Here is a 19578-nt window from a genome sequence, read left to right as displayed (position 1 = left end):
TCCTTGATGTAGGGAGCCAACACAATGACTTACAATGTCTGATTAACCAGCCCATTTTAAGATCATTTTGCTTCGATTAATTAAATTCTATGAAAGCTGAGACAGAACTTGGTAACCTGCATGTTTAATGGTACGTTAATTAACCATGTGCTGAATGCAAATAACCACAAGTAGCACAAAGCATTCTTTCAGTTGAAATCTGCAGAGTTAAAATTGTTAAGTAATCCCAAATACACAATATACAGTAGAGGTGGGAATCACCAAACATCCCACGATACGATATTATCACAATACTTAACGCACGATACGATATTATTGCAATTTTTAAAAATATTTTGCGATATTCAGATTCTGTACATAAAGGTAAACTTTATCAATATTGATTTTATCTAATATCAAAGTCTCGCACTCAGTCTTTCTCTCATTTCAGTCAGTTTTATTGTTGACAAACTGAACGGTTTGTATTACAGTCTAGTCCAACTTAACTGAATGCAACCATCTGGTACAATTATAGCTATTCTGAACTATGCAATATGAAAACTATGCAGCCCCTTCAGCAACTGAAGAATTTGAAAGTAAATTAAAACAAAATATAATTTTACTTTAAATAAAAAAGTTTTAAACTTAATTAAAATAAAACATGTCTTAAATTAAAATAAGTAAACTGTCATGTTTATTGCTGCCAAAAAACAAGTTAAACACATTTGGACAGTGAAGGAATGTCAGGATTCTTGCTCAGAAAAAGGATCAACATGCTTTGAAGTCAGAGCACAAAAACTTTTTTTGTAACAAAATATCGATTTCTGCTGTCCCTGTATCGATACATTATTAGCAAACAAAATATCACGATACTACACAGTATCGATTTTTCCCCCACCCCTAATATACAGTATAGAATAGAATAGAATAGAATAGAATTCAACTTTATTGTCATTGCACATGCACAGGTACAGGGCAACGAAATGCAGTTTGCATCCATCCAGAAGTGCTTTAGTGATAGTATATCTGCAAACGTACCCATTAGAGCAGCAAATTAGTGAATTAAAACTAACCCTGGATTAGTAACATTTTTAAGCAAATCACTGAACTCTAATTTAGAAGCAAAAATGGATGCCTTTACTTGCTTCTGAGTCAAACTCAGAAATTTCACGAGTTTCTTAAAACCAAAAGAAGTTTTAGCTATACCAAAACTCTCGAGGTAAAGTCTGCTGAACATGAAGCTCTTTTTTATATATATCCAGCTCATAAATGTCTAAATTGCCTGAATAGACGTACTGTAAGCTGCTGGTCCCAAATAAACAACTCTAAATCCTGAACAAATAAACACAGTCCCAACAGCCATAAACACATCGCCCTGAGCCTATAATACAGACCAGCGCTGCTGAAAACAACGCAGTAAATATGAGCTCAAACACTGCAGGCGTACCAGAGAAAATACTGATGCTGGTGCTATGCCAGGAAATGTTTCCACAGCAGTGCATCTAGTTATGAACGACGTAAATGAGATTTAGTCATCTTTGCTGAAAGATTGAGGCAAGTGTTTCTGCATTCCTGGAACAACTTATTCACCTGCATCAGCTTAACAATCACCACGAGGCATCGCCTGTTATTTCACATTTTTCCAAACATGCAACACGATCTTCTCTACTTAGAAAGTGTGGCTGACCTGTTAAGCATTAGTGAATGAGGGGAGTTTAGAACATCCTCTATTTCTTTAAAAAAGGGGAAAAAGCAGAAAACTGTAGCATATTAGGAACACAGTTTATCCCGAGGAGACTTAAGGCGAATTTTCCAGTAAAACTAATGCTGGCTACTGCACAAAGATGGCAGGAGACGGATTCAGATCAGACAGCGGTTGCACCACACACGGCTAAACTTGCATCATTGTGGTTTTTATTACGTTGACAAGGTGAACGCTCTCAGCTGCTCCAGATTTTACATCGTCTTGTCACGCTGCAGCGAGTTCTGCGTTGGGATCATACAAAATCTGCCACGAGCTATTTATATAGGAAACAGCTGACTCTGAAATCATTTGTGTTGCTGTTTATTCTCAACAAACCACAATATCTATGCACATGTGAAAATATTTAGAACTCGGCATCCACGTCATCTGTGCTGAGGTTTATGAATATGCGAGTGACCTCTGCTTGAAGGTTTAGAGCTGTCAGAGGGAGTAACTGTGCTGTGGCCATAACGCTGTGCATGCCCACAGAGGAGAACTGGGTTTTCATCCCGTACTGGGACGGAACACGTCGATGCTTTGATCAATGTTTTAAATAAGAACACGATGTTTGACCAGTTCTGATATTCTTTCATCTCACTCATCAATGCTGTGATGAAACCTGTGTTGGAGATCAAATGCACCTTACCTTCAAGGCTTTCTGTTTCAACTCTAAGAATCATGAATATAGAAAAGCCTGATGTTGATTTTATTTTTTTATTTGTATGGGAGAACTATCCAGACTATAGCACATGCACCGGCATAAGAAATCCCTCGCAAAAGGATATGGATTTAATAAAGTAAGAGAAGTAAAGCAGGCAATTAACCACAGACTGAAAGATTAAACAATAATCCACTTTACACTGTGGCTGCAGCTGAATCATCCTTACAGTAAACCAAAGTCTGAGAATGGGCTCCTTTGTAAAAATAACATTTTTATATACACACACACACACACACATATATAACAATTCTTTCTACCACAAAAGATGTAAAATTGTGAAACGCTTAGATATTGATTTCTTTTCTGCACTGGTCTGTTTTATTACAAGAGAAAGCCAAGCTTCTTAGGGAGACAGTCCATACTCAGGAGCTGGGACTGTGTGGTGATGGTGCGACACTTTACCTAGTAGACCATGGAGCACGTTTTTCTTGTATTTTTTTTCTTGTGAAATACTGTTATTTCAAATTTAGCATCATCTTATTTCTACATTTACGTTTCCTATTAGTTGGTTTTTGTATTTGATTTGATCCAGTTTTAGTGTCCTTTCAGGAGAAGCTAATGACCCGCCTGTGATCATGTTTAAATATCCCCAAAAGTTGATTCTGTTCATCTGGACGTAGCGTTTTCACTCATCCAGGTGACTTCTTCAGTCTCAGCTGACTCCAGGTTCATCTTATGACCAGTACATTGCAGCGGTTGTTGGTCAATGGTCATGAGAATTTGCATATTAATGATGAAGGAACCGACCTCCCAGCCCATTGTTCCTTCAGTTGTTTGTTTACTTTTAAAAGACAACGTTGAGATTAAAAATAGGTTCTGATGGCTTGCTTGAATAAAAAGGCAATATTTTTTTGAATTGTCATTTTCTCTATCAATCACACCGTGGATGTTATGTTAAACAGGCTACTTTTTGAAGAAAACCAGAGGTCTTCTTATTAAATGCCATGAGATCATTCATAATGATAATTATGTGATGATGGCAGGGCTAACCATGCGTTCCTTCCAACAATACTCAGACAGCATATTTAAAAACTATTAGACTTTGGCAACACTGAGCATGAGATGACAGGAATTTGAGTAATTTGTTCAGAAAGTGCTTTTTTTTTTCATTCATATTTCTACTCTAAATAATTTCTATTTCCATGTAAAATCTAGATTTTTTTTGGATTATTGCAATAAGAAAGCTTGCCTTGTCTGGAGCCCAAGCATAGCTTAATCGCGGCTCTCAAAGGGGAAATTGTAATTGCACGGAGTGAGAGCCAAGTTTGTAATTTAGTGTAAAACACAAAGTGCCTATGAAAACAACAGCCAATTACACTGAAAACAATACAAATGTGCAACAATAGCCAAACTGAGAATCAGGGATAATTATATGTGTTAAACAAATAAATACTATAAACTAGCCATGAAGGCAAATTGTGTCTAATAACTGCGGCTCAGTAGAAAAAGTGGAAGCTGTACTGACTAATGCTTCATGTCTCTTTTTCTTACCCTGACACCTTCTTTTATGTATTTTGTGTACTTATAAAAGTCGGCCTGTTTAAGGAAAGCTGGACCTAAATAATATATTTTAATAAGCCCCAAAAAAGATGAAGAAGAAAAACAAAGCTGCATGAAAGTAAAACAAGCAATTTATCGGCACTCTTCTATCGGGTATATGAAACAGTTGTTTCGCTCCTTCACAGAGGTCTGATTTTCTGATTTCCAAATACCCATAATTTGCCGATGTCAAGTCGTTACCGCAAATTAAAAACTCATTGAGCAGGAAAACATGCCAGCGTGTGTTCCTGCCAACTCATCTGTTCATAGTGACAACTGGCATCCATCATTCATCCACAGGATTTACCGCCAAACGTCTCCAACAGTAAAGTATCAGATACACAGTAATCCCCTTTATAAATCTGACCTATAATTGTTGGCTACATGCAACAGATCACACGCAAAACACAAAAGAGATTATTTTACATTCTCATGTTAGTGCGTCTATTTGGATCAAGCCATAAAAAAACAGGGGGAATGACCACACGTGTTAAATGGAGACGTAGGCTACTGTGACGCTGCAGGCAACAGAAATATAAGTAGGTAATTTTTACCTTGCAGGGTTACACTTCGCTGAATGAATGAATACGATTTGCACCGGCTGGAGGAAGAAACAAACGACATCCTTATTCATGTAATAAGCACCATCCGTCTGTGGCACTCGCAGGGAAACTATGGGAGGATTTTTCTTTTTCTCTTCGCTAAGAATCAATAACCTCTCAATGAACTGGTGGGTTCCTGTGGACAATCAGCACTTCAGAATGTGTTGTTTAGCCAATTAGAAAACAGAAGCACCAATCAAGGTCTATTCTCCTCAAAGAAAAGGGGCCACGTCTCAATGGAGCGCACAGGAAGGTAGGTTACCTGCCTGCTTTACTTTCGCTCTACTTTACTCGCATTGTTTAAGAGTCACCAATCTTATCAGTTAAAGTAGAGCGACGGGTATAATTAATTAGGAAATGTTTAGGCGTTACATCAAATAAACGGTGGAAGCAGTGAAAGTGCTCATGTTCAGTTCTGATAATGCATTTTTCTTTACACAAGTGAAGGAAATCTGCCAAAAGGATAAGATTTCTCACTTATTGACTTGCCTCAAGACATTTCTTATTAAAATTGTCATTCTTCTCATTTGTCTTTTTGCGAGACGGCGCAGTAAGCTTCATGTGGTGGCAAGAAGTGGGTCTTCTGTAAATGCTGGACTCTTTTGGAGAAGCCACTAAGGGGTTTGGTTTGGGGCACACTTGACATTTCATCAGGTAAGTATTATAAGGCACTGCATAGTTAAATCAGAAAAAGACCTGCACACAGCAAAAAAATGTAGACTTACCACCACACTTTCACAATCCAGAGTCAGACTTCAATTTACTGCCTTAGTATTGAGAGCTTGATATGGTGGTTTTCTTTCTCTGTGGTTGGAGAAAGGGGGGAAAAGCTGTCTTGGACACCTTTGCTAAACTAAATGTTTCTCTGCTGACCAGGAATAAACCTGTGCCAACTGTGCGAGTCCACCTCGTGGTGAAGATGAAGACCTTACTCGGCAGAACGGCTGAAAAACGAAAGTCGCACACGTAAAAGGTCAAAGTTGAAGAGAAACACCTCAGCCGCAAATGCCGAGGGTCAGCGCCGCGAGCCAAAATAAACCGCCGAAATCAACCTTGTAAACAATCACGATCCCATCAATCAGTCACCGGGTTGATTGTGTTCACAACGACAGAGAGAAACAGTGAACTACAGACTTGGCCCCGCGCGTGAAATACTATACAACACAAGCTGTTCTCCATCTGGAGAGATGTCAGACTCGTCTGCCTCACCGAGCCATGACAAGCTACATTAGAAGCAGTCATTTCACACCACATTCGATTGGATTTGGTAATTCCACCTTTACATGTCCAAACACAAAAAAGAAAATTTAAAAAAAAATGCCCCTGATGGCCCCGCAGCTGTATTCAAAATACAGAAAATCATTTATTTAAAAAAATAAAGAAAATACCTGAATACTTTGCAGGTGTAGCTGCCGGGGAAAGCACATGTACCAACAGAAAAAAGAGTAGGAACCTACTTCTTTATCTTGTATGGAGTTTCGTATCGCACACAACTATTTAGAGCGCAGCCCCCCAAGGCTAAGATTACAGCTCTGGATTGGATTCAACTCTTGCCCTCTCCCAGTGAAGCTATTTGATGAAAGGCTTGGCAAAGGCCACATCCAAGTGTGGTGGAGTTTTCTTCCCCCCTTTTTTAATTCACTTAAACTATATGAGGTCCTGGACCAGACTGGTCGTGTGGTTGTAAATAACCTGTGGTGTCCCAGAGGGTGGCATGCTGCAGGCTGTTGTGCTTTGCACGCATTTTTTCAGAGCGCTAAAACCACACTCTGGGTTCCCAGGGCTCAACAGTATCAATTAGAGGCAGCTTGTGAAAAGATGTGCTTCCTCCGTTGCTGTGGTCTGGTAAGAGGTAGGAAGTGAGGGAAGAGAGAGGGAGGAGGCAACTCGTACTGCTGGGACTGTCCGGGTCCGCAAGAATTCAGTCTCCAATTTGCTCTGTCAGCTTCTCCATCCACATATATAGAAAAGGAGTGCAACAACTCATAAACAAGCAGTCCTTCTCAATTTCCTTTTTCTCATCTGAACTGTGCAATAATCTGCCCTCCGTACAACCTCAGCTCAATGGCAAACAGCACACAACTTCAGAATATGTGCCACAAAAGGCTTCTGTTAAGTCCCAGTGTTAAAGGTCCAGGGGGAACAGCAGCTGCAGCAGGTTACCCACAGTAGCTCAACCGGCCAGACCACAGGCTCTACTGCACTGCATCTGACTCACTCACTACACTTAGGAAACACCAGATACTGTAATCATATGTGAAAACCACTTAAACCACAATAATAACAGAAGTCAGAGGATTTCTAACACTTGTTTCCCTTAAAGGAATGAACCTGAACCTGACGAAAAGCAGACAGAAATCCTCAACCCTGCAATGTTAAAATAACTGAAGCAACGGAGCATTGCTCGAACACACCATCTAAATGCAGCAAAGGTTGATTCACAAACATCGGAACCAAAATACAGTCCCGATCAAAGGTTTAAGACAACTTGAAAAATGGCAAAAAAAATCATCATATTTCGCATGGTTGGATCTTAACAAGGTTCCAAGTTGAGCTTCAACACGCACCAAGAAGGAAGGGGAGTGAGACAAAAGACTTGTTTGAGCATGCAATTTATTGAAAACAATGCTTAATACCATGTTGCTTTTTTTTAGCAATAATGTAGTTAGAGCACTGGCATCTACATTACCCGTGTTTAGTGCATTTAAATTGAACTCGGGTTGGTTTTCGTCCCTGAGCACTCAGGTGTGGACCAAAACAACTGCCCCAGACCCTTTACAGGACGTGGTGATGGTACGGCTCAGCTCGAACTCCGGTGCGCTTCGTTTGAACGTGATCCGACCTCGATGTGAAGCGACTACCAGGTGTACATTACAAGTACTATAGATGTGTCACGCTCTGTACAGGCTAGCAGCCATGAAATGAACATAAATTCTGTGTTTTCTAAATATTCTCACACACTGTAATTTTTAGTGGAATTCACTTGGATTTTTCTCTGTGTGAAAACAAACCACAGAGAAAAGCTACAAGTTTACTAACTCATCAGCTGAAAAGAACTATAGGTGTGAAAAAACCCTTAGACTATGAACTTTTCTTACTTTGAACTAATGAACTTTGTTCATTATTAAAACATGGTTCGAAAATGACAAACACTGTAACTGCTATGATGATCAATTTAAACAAATAAATGAACCTACTGTATCTGGCAGCTTTGTTTAAGCAGGTGACTCGTATTCAGTTTGGAAGTCACGAGTGCACTGACAGACGTGATTTTCCAGCAATACAACCAAGACACTGGATAATTTAGCTGGCATATTCATAACAGTCGGGCTTCTTTGGGATCACCAACCGTGAATCCTCTGACCTCATTCCTCTGTCTTCTTACCACTTGAGAACAGCCAGAACTTTGAGAGCATGTAACAGAGCACGTACAGCCGTAATGGGATTGCCCAATTGGTTCTGACAGGTTTGGTGCACAATGCTGCAGCAGTTTTCTGCTCTGTTCAAACAGTGACCTCTGGGGTCTTGATTCTTTGTCCTTCATAAACAACAGGACAACACAAACGGGGATTAATTCCCCTCTATTTGGCGACAAATGGTCGCCTTCACTGGGTCCAGGGAGAACAGAGGGAGCACACAAAGCTTTCTTTTTACAACGAACAAAGGTGCTGGCTCTGAACCGGCCAACTTGTGTCATAACCTTATCGAAATGAGCCAGTGCTTCTTGCCACAGAGATGGTGAGGCACAGTGAAAAGAAGCCTTTTCCTCTTCATTGATGAAAAGGCCAAACTATAGCATCCCTGTTGGATATGGGGGACAGGGAAGTTTTTGTTTCTAATAGCTCGGGGTTCTCTGCTTACACGCCCTCATCCATAGTGCTGTTAATCCCATTAATATGAAGAGAGCCAAGAGCCTGAGAGTGGCCGTGGCTTAAGAGCCATCAGCCAGCATTAGCCCTGGAAATCCAAACCCTTGTCTAGACCCATTGCCAACTTAGCCCAACAGAGTTTAATCATCTGAGACATATTTACAACGACGGCAGCAAAACCTATAGCTGCCCTTTACCAATCGATGCGCTGATTCTTGGCAGCGTTAATGCCTTTCTCACATCACTGAACTGTGGTCGTGAATGTCTGCCACACAAAACTGACCGTGGGTGGGATTTAGACTGGTATTACACATTGTTTAAGGCAATTAGTGTGTGTGTGTGTGTGTGTGTGTGTGTGTGTGTGTGTGTGTGTGTGTGTGTTTCTGTCTGCAGTACACTGTGCGTGCAAGATCTATTAAGCAAGACAGTCTGTCAACTTTAATTAAACAGCCAGCCGAGACAATGAGAATACTCAAAGTGGACTATGGTCATCATCTTGTGTTGTATTGTAAAAACTGATCTCTAATGCCTCAATCCACCACCAGGCAGCACACCCGACAGCTACATATGGACCATTTTTTATCCCACTGCATGGCAGTTGGGTGATTACCCTGCTTCAGAGCCTGATTATTTTAAAGTAGCTATAAAGTATCTCGATCTGGCCTGGTGAGAGCACAGAGGTGGCTTTCAAGGACTCGTGGGCATGCTATATATTCATTATCAGCTTCAATCTTACAATGAGACAATGTATTCCCTTCATTTTAGCATGCAGATATCACAGCGTGCCATTTGATTAGGAGCATATCAACTATTAGAGGTATTTAAGACTCATGTATGTATCGTGTTTCTCCAACGTCTAGACACCATCTGGACCTGTGTGTGTCCAGAAGCGAGGAAGGAGCATGCTCCCTGTGTAAGATGGATTACATATTAGGTTTAAAAAAACCTGGTTTAGCATTACAGCCTTGTTGGTGTGCACAACCTAATCAGATTTAGTAACAATTAGAGCAGGGCGATATGACCAAAAATATTTATCATGATATACATTTGAAAATTTGCGATAACGATTAGGGCTGAACGATATATCGCATTTGCGATAATATCGCGACATGATCAAGTGCAATTTTCTAACCGCAAAGGCTGCAATTATACTCCGGACATGTCCAAATTCATGGGCTGCATCCTCCTGAGGCCGCATTTGTAGACCGATTACGTCACAGCGACGCGCCGAAGGCTGTCCAAATTACTACCATATCCCAGAATTCATAGCGCGGCCCAGCCAAACTCCAGTTTCCAGCAATGGCGGCCGCTACTAAGTTTTAAAATTACTCATACTAATCTTTCTGGGTCACAAAATAAACTTTTAACATATTTTCAGGCGAGAAAGTAGCTGTGTAAACATCAAATATCTGCTCGGTTTATCAAGATATCCCATATTTGCAAAAGTGCTTCGACGTTTTCAGAGGCGTCTGCTACCCACCAGCTCGACAGCTAGCCGGGAGCTCGAGGGTTACTGATGCGGCCGAGAATGGCACAACTCCCGGCACATCATTTTCAGATCACCGCGGAGTTTCGCTGCTCGGGTTAAACGTAATATATAAGTCACTTAGACAACCTAAAAATGTTATTGTTGGGCTTTTTTCAGTGTTTTGTTTGTTCGTGAGTAAATCGGTTTGGCTGAGATTAAAGTTATTAGATTAGATAAAATAAAACTTTATTAATCCCCCGGGTGGGTTCCTCCTTGGTTTTCACACAGCTGACTAAACGTCAAACAGAAAACTTATTAAACAGAAGTATGAGACAGTCGAGAATTTACACCAGTGTCTGGTTATATTTTAGATAGCAAGAAGCAGACGGCCGAGTTTATTAAACTCCACCGAGACAGCGGTGACGCTAATCAGAACTAGACCGTCCAATTTCACGCCTTTAAAGTTTAAAGGCGTGTTTGTGTGTGTGTTTATACAATTGCTATTATGTTTGCACTTTATGTGTAATGTTACTGACTGCAGAGATCAGTAAGATGTGTGTATTTTTTATTTATTAGTTTTATTTATTTAATATTATTTTTTAATTGAATGACTGTCTAGTAGTTCACAGATGTCGAAAAACTGAGTGTGGTAAAGCCACTGATTTTTTTTATGTATATTTCTGCAATCTGCACATTGTACTGACTTTCATTTTAATGTTTACACCAGGGTTCCTTGTCAGCACTTTATGCTCAGATGTTCAAATATACTGTTGTGATTGAAGAAGTTAAATAAAAATGTCAGTCATCAATTCATGCATCACCTCATGTCATCATAACAGAGGTCTGTCTTCCAGGAAAGAACAGTTTAAAATTAATGTAATATAGTATTGGCCATACTATATGATGTATTGCTTGTCTTTGTTTAATAATACAGAAGACAAAGACCTTAAAAAATAATCGCATATCGCAATCGCAATATTGGGGCAAAAAATCACAATTAGATTATTTTCCATAATCGTTCAGCCCTAATAACGATATAACTGGTGATATAATTGACACGAGACAAAATACTTTACACCTCCACAACTTTATTAGTGCAAACCCCCCCCCCCAAAACATCAATGTATTTCCACTTAAACAAGCAGCTTTTTTAAGTACATTTACTGTAATTGTCGGGCTATAAGCCGCTACTTTTTGCACAAGCTTTGAACCCTGCGGCTTTTAGTCAGGTGCGGCTTTTCTATAGATTGTGCATGATTTTTGTCATATCGTAAGACGATTTGTTTTGTTTGTTCCGCTGTTGTACGGCACTACGTTGCCTGGCGGAAGGGCATGTGATCAGACACACAGTATCAGGGTTGAAGAGTGGTATGTTGGTCACATGTCCATCCGCCAGGCAATAGTGCCGTACAAGTAGCGCGAAAAACAAACTTCAAAGTAGCGCTACGCGTTCAGCGGGAGGCGTGGATGACGAGCGGCGATAAACTTGCCGCACATGCGCAGTGCCTTTGTTTTCATACACACATGACGGCGACGCAGAATGAGAAGAGCGAAAGAGGATCGTTGAATGAAATGGATGAACCAGAATTGGTTTGTAAAAATGCTGCAGCTTCAGTGGTGTGGAACTGGTTTGGCTTTCGTGCGTCAGATACACAACAAAGCACTATTTTTGGTAGCGCATGCTAGCGGGCCGTCGTTATTACCGTGTTGTTTGGAAAATACGGCACACTTAAAATCAATCCTTAGATTTTTCTGAAAGTCGACAGTGCCCCTTATAATCCCGTGTGCCTTATGTATGAACTCTGGTTGTGTTTACTGACCTCGAAACGATTTTATGTGCACGGCGCTCAAAAATCTGTCAAATGTTTTAGTACGACTTTGCTAAGCTACGAAGCCGCACCGCTTGATGGATTGTCGGAGCATTACGGCTGTCGTAGTCAGGAGCCTCGCGGAGTGATACGCACTGTGCTTCAACATAATATTACCGTATTGTGTGTGTATAACCTCTTTTTAGGTTTTGTGGATATTATACATGGTTATGCTGAGGATATGTCGGCCAGTTTCCACTGGAAATGCCTTTTGGTTAAACTGTCAGCGAGGAATTTGCTTGTTTAAGTGAAAATACATTGATGGGGTTTTTTTTGCACTAATAAAGTTGTGGAGTTGTAAAGTATTTCGTATCAATTATATCGTCAGTTATATCGTTATCGCCAATTTTCAAATGTATATCGTGATAAATATTTTTGGTCATATCGCCCTGCTCTACTGGATATTTTAATAGTTGTAAGAGAAATTCAAGGCCACTTTGTTGTCATTGTTTTCTGAGGCTATACTCACAGAACAACAATGCTATGAACTAAATGCTGGGCTGGAGTTTATCCCAGCTGGCAGGGTCCACCCTGGACAGGTCACCAGTCTGTCAGCGAGAGATAGAAAACCTTTCATGCTCTCATTCACACCCGTGACCAATTTAGGATAAACAATTAACCTAACATGCACATCTTTGGACTGTGGGAGGAAGGCAGAGTACCAAGAGAGCGCCCGTGCAGGTACGGGGAGAATACACAAGTCTTGGCAAAATTGAGAATTTATCCTCTAAAGACCATGAATACGAAAACCAAATTTCACAGCATTAAATTCAAATTGATTCTTAATCCGTCTTGCTGAAATCTGCTTTGTATTTAATTAACAGTTAGTGGTTTACAAGAAGTCACACAAAGCATTGTGGGGAAAAAAAGTTTCCAAAAAATCCCAAACTTCCTCAGACCGCAAACGCTGTACAGGAAGTTGTGGCTGAAGCATTCAGTGCATCAGCAGGTCCTGCCGTGCCACAACCACACGACCGTTTGCTGAATGTTTTTTACTGGTTCAACCACCAGAATATTCTTTGTGTGCATTTTTACATGTTAGGACATCCACCAATGAAACGCTTTCTCAAGTTTAGTCTCCATTGCATGTTTACAGATATGCAGGTCTTTCTGTCTTATTCCCCCCTTTCTGTCCTCACCACAGTGAATGCAACATAAGAGCCAACATTTTTTAAATGAACTTCAGGAGTTTCGGTGCAGTAACAAAGATGCAGCGTGGCCATATTCTGGGCCCAATGACAGTGTGTAGGAGTGAGAGTAGCATCGTTTCTACTCAGCTGATTCCTATTACCCTGAATATGAACTCACTCCATCCAAGACGCATGCTTCGAGCAATTCTGTGGGGTTTTGTTGGAAAGAAAAGAAACATATCAGAACCCCTCATTAATGGTATTTTTAGAAACAAACGAATTTCTGCCAGGCTAGCTTATCTTGCAATTGTGGTGAGAGAGAAAATAACAATTTCTACCCTCACTGGCTATCTGTTGGAAAACGAGAACTTGGGAAAATTGAGATCCAATCTTTCTGTGGTTGAAAGTGAGCCGATCTTTCCGCGCTGGTGTAAAGGAGTCATGTTTTAAAAGAAGAATCTTCTTTCTTCCTTTTCTCTTTCTGGTACATTTGAAGGGAAATCTGAGAGATACTGTAATGAAGATTTCAAAAAGTTGTCACATTCACCGCACACTGGCAGCGCTCACACGTGGAATGTCAACAGACTCACACTGGAGCTAAAAATCTGTAACTGATAATCAGAAACATTCCTGCTAGAATATTTATTAGAGAAAGTGTGGAGCCACCAGGAGTGAGTAGGATACCTCCCACATGTCTCCTTCCTATCCTGCCAGCAGATTATACAGTCTGGCAGTCGAAGGAAGGAAATGCAGGACCCAAGGTTCTTACCGTTGACAACAGAGTCGCACTGAAGAAAACCATTACAGCTCTTTCATCTGTGCTTTTTTAAAACGAATTCTTTGCATTCTTAACTTGATTTAAATTTGCAATATACCTTTTTAAAATTTTTGTTCTAATATATTTGCGATAACTTTGAAGATAAGAATCATTACATATGTTAATGTCCATAAAATTTCAAGATCACAGAGTCTTTCAAGTCAAACGTGAAGGACTTTGACCCAGGAGATTGGGGTTCATGTTTGTTTGCATCTATGACTGCTGGGTTAGGATTAGGTTAGTTTTAGGAAAAGATCACAGCTTTGGTAAAAACAGACCTATGATTTTTTGGGTCTATTTTAATGCTTTCTAACACGTGTAAATGTTTACCACATGTTAGAAAAGCCCTGGCTGAGTGGAGAACTCTTTCCCGTTAAAGGACATTAAGTTAAAAAGACTTAATATGTAAAGTTTTATTTAACTGAATTTAACAGAACAGCACTGCAACCTAAAACTAACAGATTAAAGAGTTCTTCACATTTACACAGAAGAGCTTTAATTTTCTTCAACTGAATTGTTCGGGAATAGAGGAAACCTGACTCCAATATTATTTCTGCCTCACTTTTTCAGTCTGATACTTGGTGCTGGGAAAAGCAATCGAGGAATATGAATCTGTTGTGATGGAAAACCATATAAGAGCGGCGAGAATGAATCAAAGCAGCTAATCTGAAGGCCGTAACATAAATGATGAGTTGAAAAATGCTGGAAAGCTCTGTGTATCACAGAGTCAGGTGATAATTATGTGCACGTTTGTCATTTTGGTTGCATTACACAGATTCGATCTATTCTAAACAGTGATTATGGCCCCTTTGAAAAACTAAATACATGAGTTTTAATGCATTATATTATTTTGTCTATCTTCACTGACTGTCAGCATGAACTCTGATGTCTCCATCCTGGCAACTACAAGCAACAAACAACCTACATTTGAATCCACTTCAAATGCTCCCCCTGAAACTGGTGATGGGAGAAAAACCCTAAACTGCTTACCGAACGAGACCATCTGGAGACGCTGGATGATAGAAGCCGGGGGCCTAAAGGTTTTTGGGGGGGTAGCTGAAAGGAAGAGAGACGGAGGGAAAAAAAGATGCAGAGAGAAACAGCAGCGTAGCTACATCTACGAAACCATGTCGTGAGTCCCTCTCTGCAGGCAGGACGATAATTACAGGGCGCAGGCTAAGAAACCCTGACTGGGAAAAAAAGAAGAGATATTCAGGCTGCTGGGTTGCCGCCCTTGGGCCCTCAAGATAACCACAATGCTAAGCAGCAATCCTACAGTATAGGCTATGAGAGTAGGGTTCAAGATCACTGCAGTGACACTGTGCCAAAGAAGAGACAGCTATGGACAAGCCTATACTGGGGCAGGTAGGTCAAAGTATTCTGGTCTCCACCTCAGAGGCCAGATTAAGGTTGTCTACACGTCTCTGAAGTTAAACTTGAAGAAAACTTGAATTAATCTGAACTAAAAACAAATATTTAATAGTTTCTTTTTCCTTCACCATATTTACTATAACATTTGGGTGGTGTCAACATGAGTCACCACCCAAACCTCACATAAACTGCCTCAGCAAAGCAGCTTTTGGTTCTGCCCTCAATCCCAACTTCTCTAATAAAACTTTCAGTGCGTGGAGCTGTACGATGACTCGCCGTTACCAACTGTCTGACCATTATAAATCACTGGCCATGCCCAGGGAGGCTGCGTCCTTCAGCGTGACCCACAACCTTCACACATCCTCACACAGTCAAATTGTACACCATAACACGAGGCTGGAAAAATGAGGTGGGTGCAGTTCATCACATCCATCAAACTCCTGACAGTGAACAATAATCCATAAAGCCAGTGTGTGTGTGTGTTTGGGGGGTGAAATATATCTTAAAAACAGTCCAGTGTTTACAGCTACTAAATGGAGAAGTTGGCAGCTTTTTAAGCTTCATTAAAAACACCGTCACCTTGATTAACCTGCGCTCAACAGGTTTTTATAACCGAATAAAAGAATCCTGCAATCAAACCACGGAGGTCTTTTCATTATCACGCGAGTTCCTGGTGCACACGGCTTACAGAATATTGCACCAGTATTTCTCGTCTGACGTTTATCTGAGCTCTCCCATTCCTTCGCTCAGCCCTAACTGTAGATTGCAGCAGTGCTGATATGAACTACATGACGTATGATTCCCATTTTCCAGTACAGGTGTCAAAGCTGTGTATGTGCTAATGATGACTGTGTCCCAGGGAGGGAAAGGAAAAGCCCCCTCCCCGCGGGAATTTGGCCGTGGCGAGCAGGTCGCTTCTCCACGCTGTCATTCGTATCAAATGAGGGGCATTACCGGCTGCAGGGTCAGAAAACTGACTTGCATGGAATTATTTTATTTAGACTCTGGACAAAAATAATTAAACATGTGTAAACAAAATTTTCCCCTCTCCTTTTAAATGTGAACTTCCTTGGTTACCGCCTTGGTTACCAGGCATAAAGTTATTAATGTGTAACCACTGAACACACATATGATAAGACGCATGTGACCGAGGCACTCCTGATACCATGAGAAGAATGAATTTGAAGAAAACAAAAAAAGCACTGCTACAAAGCGACTATGAATCCTCAGGTGTCTCTTCTATGGCATCTTTGTGCCTCCCAGGCATTTTATGCACACTGCAATCTTGAATTTTGATTTTAAATCACAAACTGATTTAAGTCTGGGCATTAGTTTCACAGCCAGCAGCAAAGGAGAAACACAATCTATCTTTTCACCGACAGGAATCAATGCCGCCTTGTGAAAAACAGCTATATTTATTTTTTTCTCCTCAGCTGTTTACCATAAAAAGTTCAATCGAAGCTATAAATCTTTATTTTGGGGCATGCCGTCGTTATATTCTGTAACTCTGGTGTCCTTTTAGTTTATGAAAAACAATATCTGAATGATGCATAAATTAGTGTCACAGTTTAAATAAATCCACTCTAAAGGCTGCAGGGTGTTTAGTAATGGCAAGCTCGAAGTCTGATTTATTGCCATTACAAATTTAGTATTTTCCATAATGACAGCATAAAGACATCATCTTTTTTCAAACCTAACCCAGCATTAGCAAGTCAGATCAGTTTGTATGCCCAGGACTGTTGTACTTAAAATGATACAGCACCGCCGCACACACCCTTCCTCTCTCCTCCCTCCTCGCTCTCGGTGGAGCCCAGGGGGGGACAGGAGACGGCTGCTAATTGCAAGCCTGGAACACACGGTGTTAAAAACAGATAACGCTGGATGTGACAGATAGCCTGCAATAGAACAAGATGTCAGAGACAGAATACTGTACGTCAGAGCAAAACCCCGGCTGGGATGGGCGAATTCGGTCACTCATCTGTTTCACCAAAAAAGCCAGAAAAAATTTGGAGCCAAACTCCTGCGGTAATAAATAATTATTTTACAATTATGTTAACATCTCCTCATAGAATTATCAAGGTTTGGCGTCTGTATTACATTCAAACTTGGAGGGGCTATCCAACAGCCGGCTCTCACCTCTCCACCTTCCTATCATGTAAGTGTGTGAATCACCCGACCTAAGCACCAAGTGCAAAACGCACAGCAACACACAACTGTAAAAGAAAAAGTGTCACACTTTCAGCAAAAAAAGAAAGAAAGAAAAAGACCAGGGGGGATGTGCTCAGCAGGAAATGTTCTATATCCAGAGCAGTGAGCAGAGATGTGCAGGAAATACACCACGTTCAGTGTTTGTACACTAAGCTGTATTCTCTGTGCGTGCTTTACTCTTTAAGACACATATAATAAATGCACAGCACTGCACAATATTCTGTTCAGAGAAAAAGCATCCCAGACTGACAACTATGAATACTGGCTGTAGTAATATTGATAGGATGTTGATACAGTGATAGGAGCATAAAATGTGCATGCAGCTGACCTACATCAAGGCAATGGATGGAGAGTAAGGAGCCGGAGGCACTGACAACCATTCAGCCATCAAATATCAAAAGGCCAGCTATGAGTAATGCATTTCCCTGCATAACAGCGACTGAGCCCACAAACCAATGAAATGGGTTACAACGTTGCCTCTTTTAAGTAAATGAATAAGAAAACGCTCTGCACACTCGTGCATGTGTGGAACTGCTGCAGAGATATGAGGCACGTTTTTTTTTCCTGTTGGGATCAATTGATTCCCCAGCACATCTCAAGACCTTGAGACTTTGAAGAAGTTATTTCTGAGGCGTACGGGCGCGCTGCCTGACTACACTTTTCAACTTACGGAAAAACAACAAGCTGTGATCCAAGACAGATCAGCTGTATTGTTGAAATATTAGCCCAAAGGAATTATCTTTCAAGGCAGCTGCCACACATGTCACAAACAAGCACGTGTCTGGACTGTGGACTCTGACAGTGACTTTCAAAGCAGTGGGACATTTCCATCACTCAGCTTCTCCTCAGAGCACAAACTACCGATACGTGATACCTGCCTTCAAGCGGACTGTTTGTAGTGATAGACACAACGCTCTGTTTTGATGCTGACGCAATGAAATGCCTCCTTCCTCCAAGTTGTAAATCATCGCTTCTCTACAGAACTGATGAGGTTTCCTGCTAGTGGATACAGCACCGTGCGTTTGGATGTCATTCATTCACTCAAGTACCTGTCATCGTAGCAGAAATCGGCGCCCAGAGTGTTGACATACAGGACCAGAGCCACGGCGCCGCACAGCAATTCTGCAAACATTTCTGCCTCGCACGCGCGCGGGGAAATACTAACAAAAACGAAACTAAACAAACTGGGAAATGAGAAAAAATAAAGAAAATTAAAAAGATGCAAAGCGAGACACAGAGAAGCAGCGAGTCCCGGTTTCTAGTCCCTCTCAGTCCCCGTCTTTGTCAGGATGTCTCTGCGAAAACAAGTCCATTCTCTCCCCCCCATCATCCTCGCTGAAGTGCGCAAAGTGGATAATCCATAGGTGGCTTTCTTTCTAACCCATGTTGGGTCTGAGCCCGAGAGCTTTTTATCCCGCTGAGAGTTGGGCAGGAAATAAAACACGAGCAGCGTTTCGTGGATCTGTGACAACACACGCAGCACGCCTCCCTGACACAGAGGAGGATCAGCCTCTGATGCTCAGCGGCCGCTGCTGGCTAAACGTCGCGATTGAGACAGAGGTCAAGTCAGACAGTCTGGAATTGTCCAACATCCGAGTAGACTTTCAAAATAAACTTTCCAGTGAGCAGCGCGAACAAAAACAGGTGTCCAAGTGCATCTAAAGGTTGACAAAAGAACACGGTAGCCTTATTTAATGAAAGTCCTGCGATGTAGTGTGAGGATGTAGATGAGCAGATAAAACAAGGCGTAAAAGACACATAACTGCTTTTTGACCACACATGAGGTTCATTTTAACAAAGCTTTATATTATTCAGTGAGCTCCCCCATATAGGATTTTTATATATAGCCTACTCTTTTAATAATTAATATTTAGTTTTCTAATATAACTTCATTTCTGTCAAACCTTAAGATTTAATATGGACGATTAATCTACTTTCCTTCCGCTCCAAACCTTCGCATTTCTGCAAACTTGACGCAGCTATGCTCCTAACACATGTGGTTTGAGAGAACCCGAGCGCATGCGCACCTCCCCTCCTCTAGAAAGGGGATAAATCACACTAGGTGGGGCTGAGAACCGCTGGTAGGGGTCACTTAATACCGCTAAGAGTAGTCCATAATGTCAAGGTGGTCCTTAGAGTGGAGTTCGAGGGTATGCTTCATGAACGAATATCATATTAAATTTCATAAAACCTGTCACTGTAATCTGTGGCGCTCATCTAATATCTACAAAAGACAATAACATATAATATATTTGCTGGCTA

The 19578-nt window shown here is 41.0% G+C and overlaps 1 protein-coding gene across 1 annotated transcript in view; it reads right to left on the bottom strand.

The window, feature by feature from the left end:
- tmtc2b (transmembrane O-mannosyltransferase targeting cadherins 2b) overlaps positions 1–18853 on the bottom strand; it is an 82557-nt gene extending 63704 nt beyond the window's left edge. The window contains exon 1 of the mRNA XM_026176644.1: positions 18366–18853. Within this exon, the coding sequence (XP_026032429.1) occupies positions 18366–18448 (83 nt within the window). The 5' untranslated portion in view covers positions 18449–18853. The remainder of the gene's footprint in view (positions 1–18365) is intronic.
- Positions 18854–19578: the final 725 nt, after the last annotated feature.

The sequence above is a fragment of the Astatotilapia calliptera genome, chromosome 7 (genome assembly GCF_900246225.1).
Source record: "Astatotilapia calliptera chromosome 7, fAstCal1.2, whole genome shotgun sequence".
Lineage (NCBI taxonomy): Eukaryota > Metazoa > Chordata > Actinopteri > Cichliformes > Cichlidae > Astatotilapia > Astatotilapia calliptera.
This window is presented reverse-complemented; position numbering and strand designations above follow the sequence as displayed.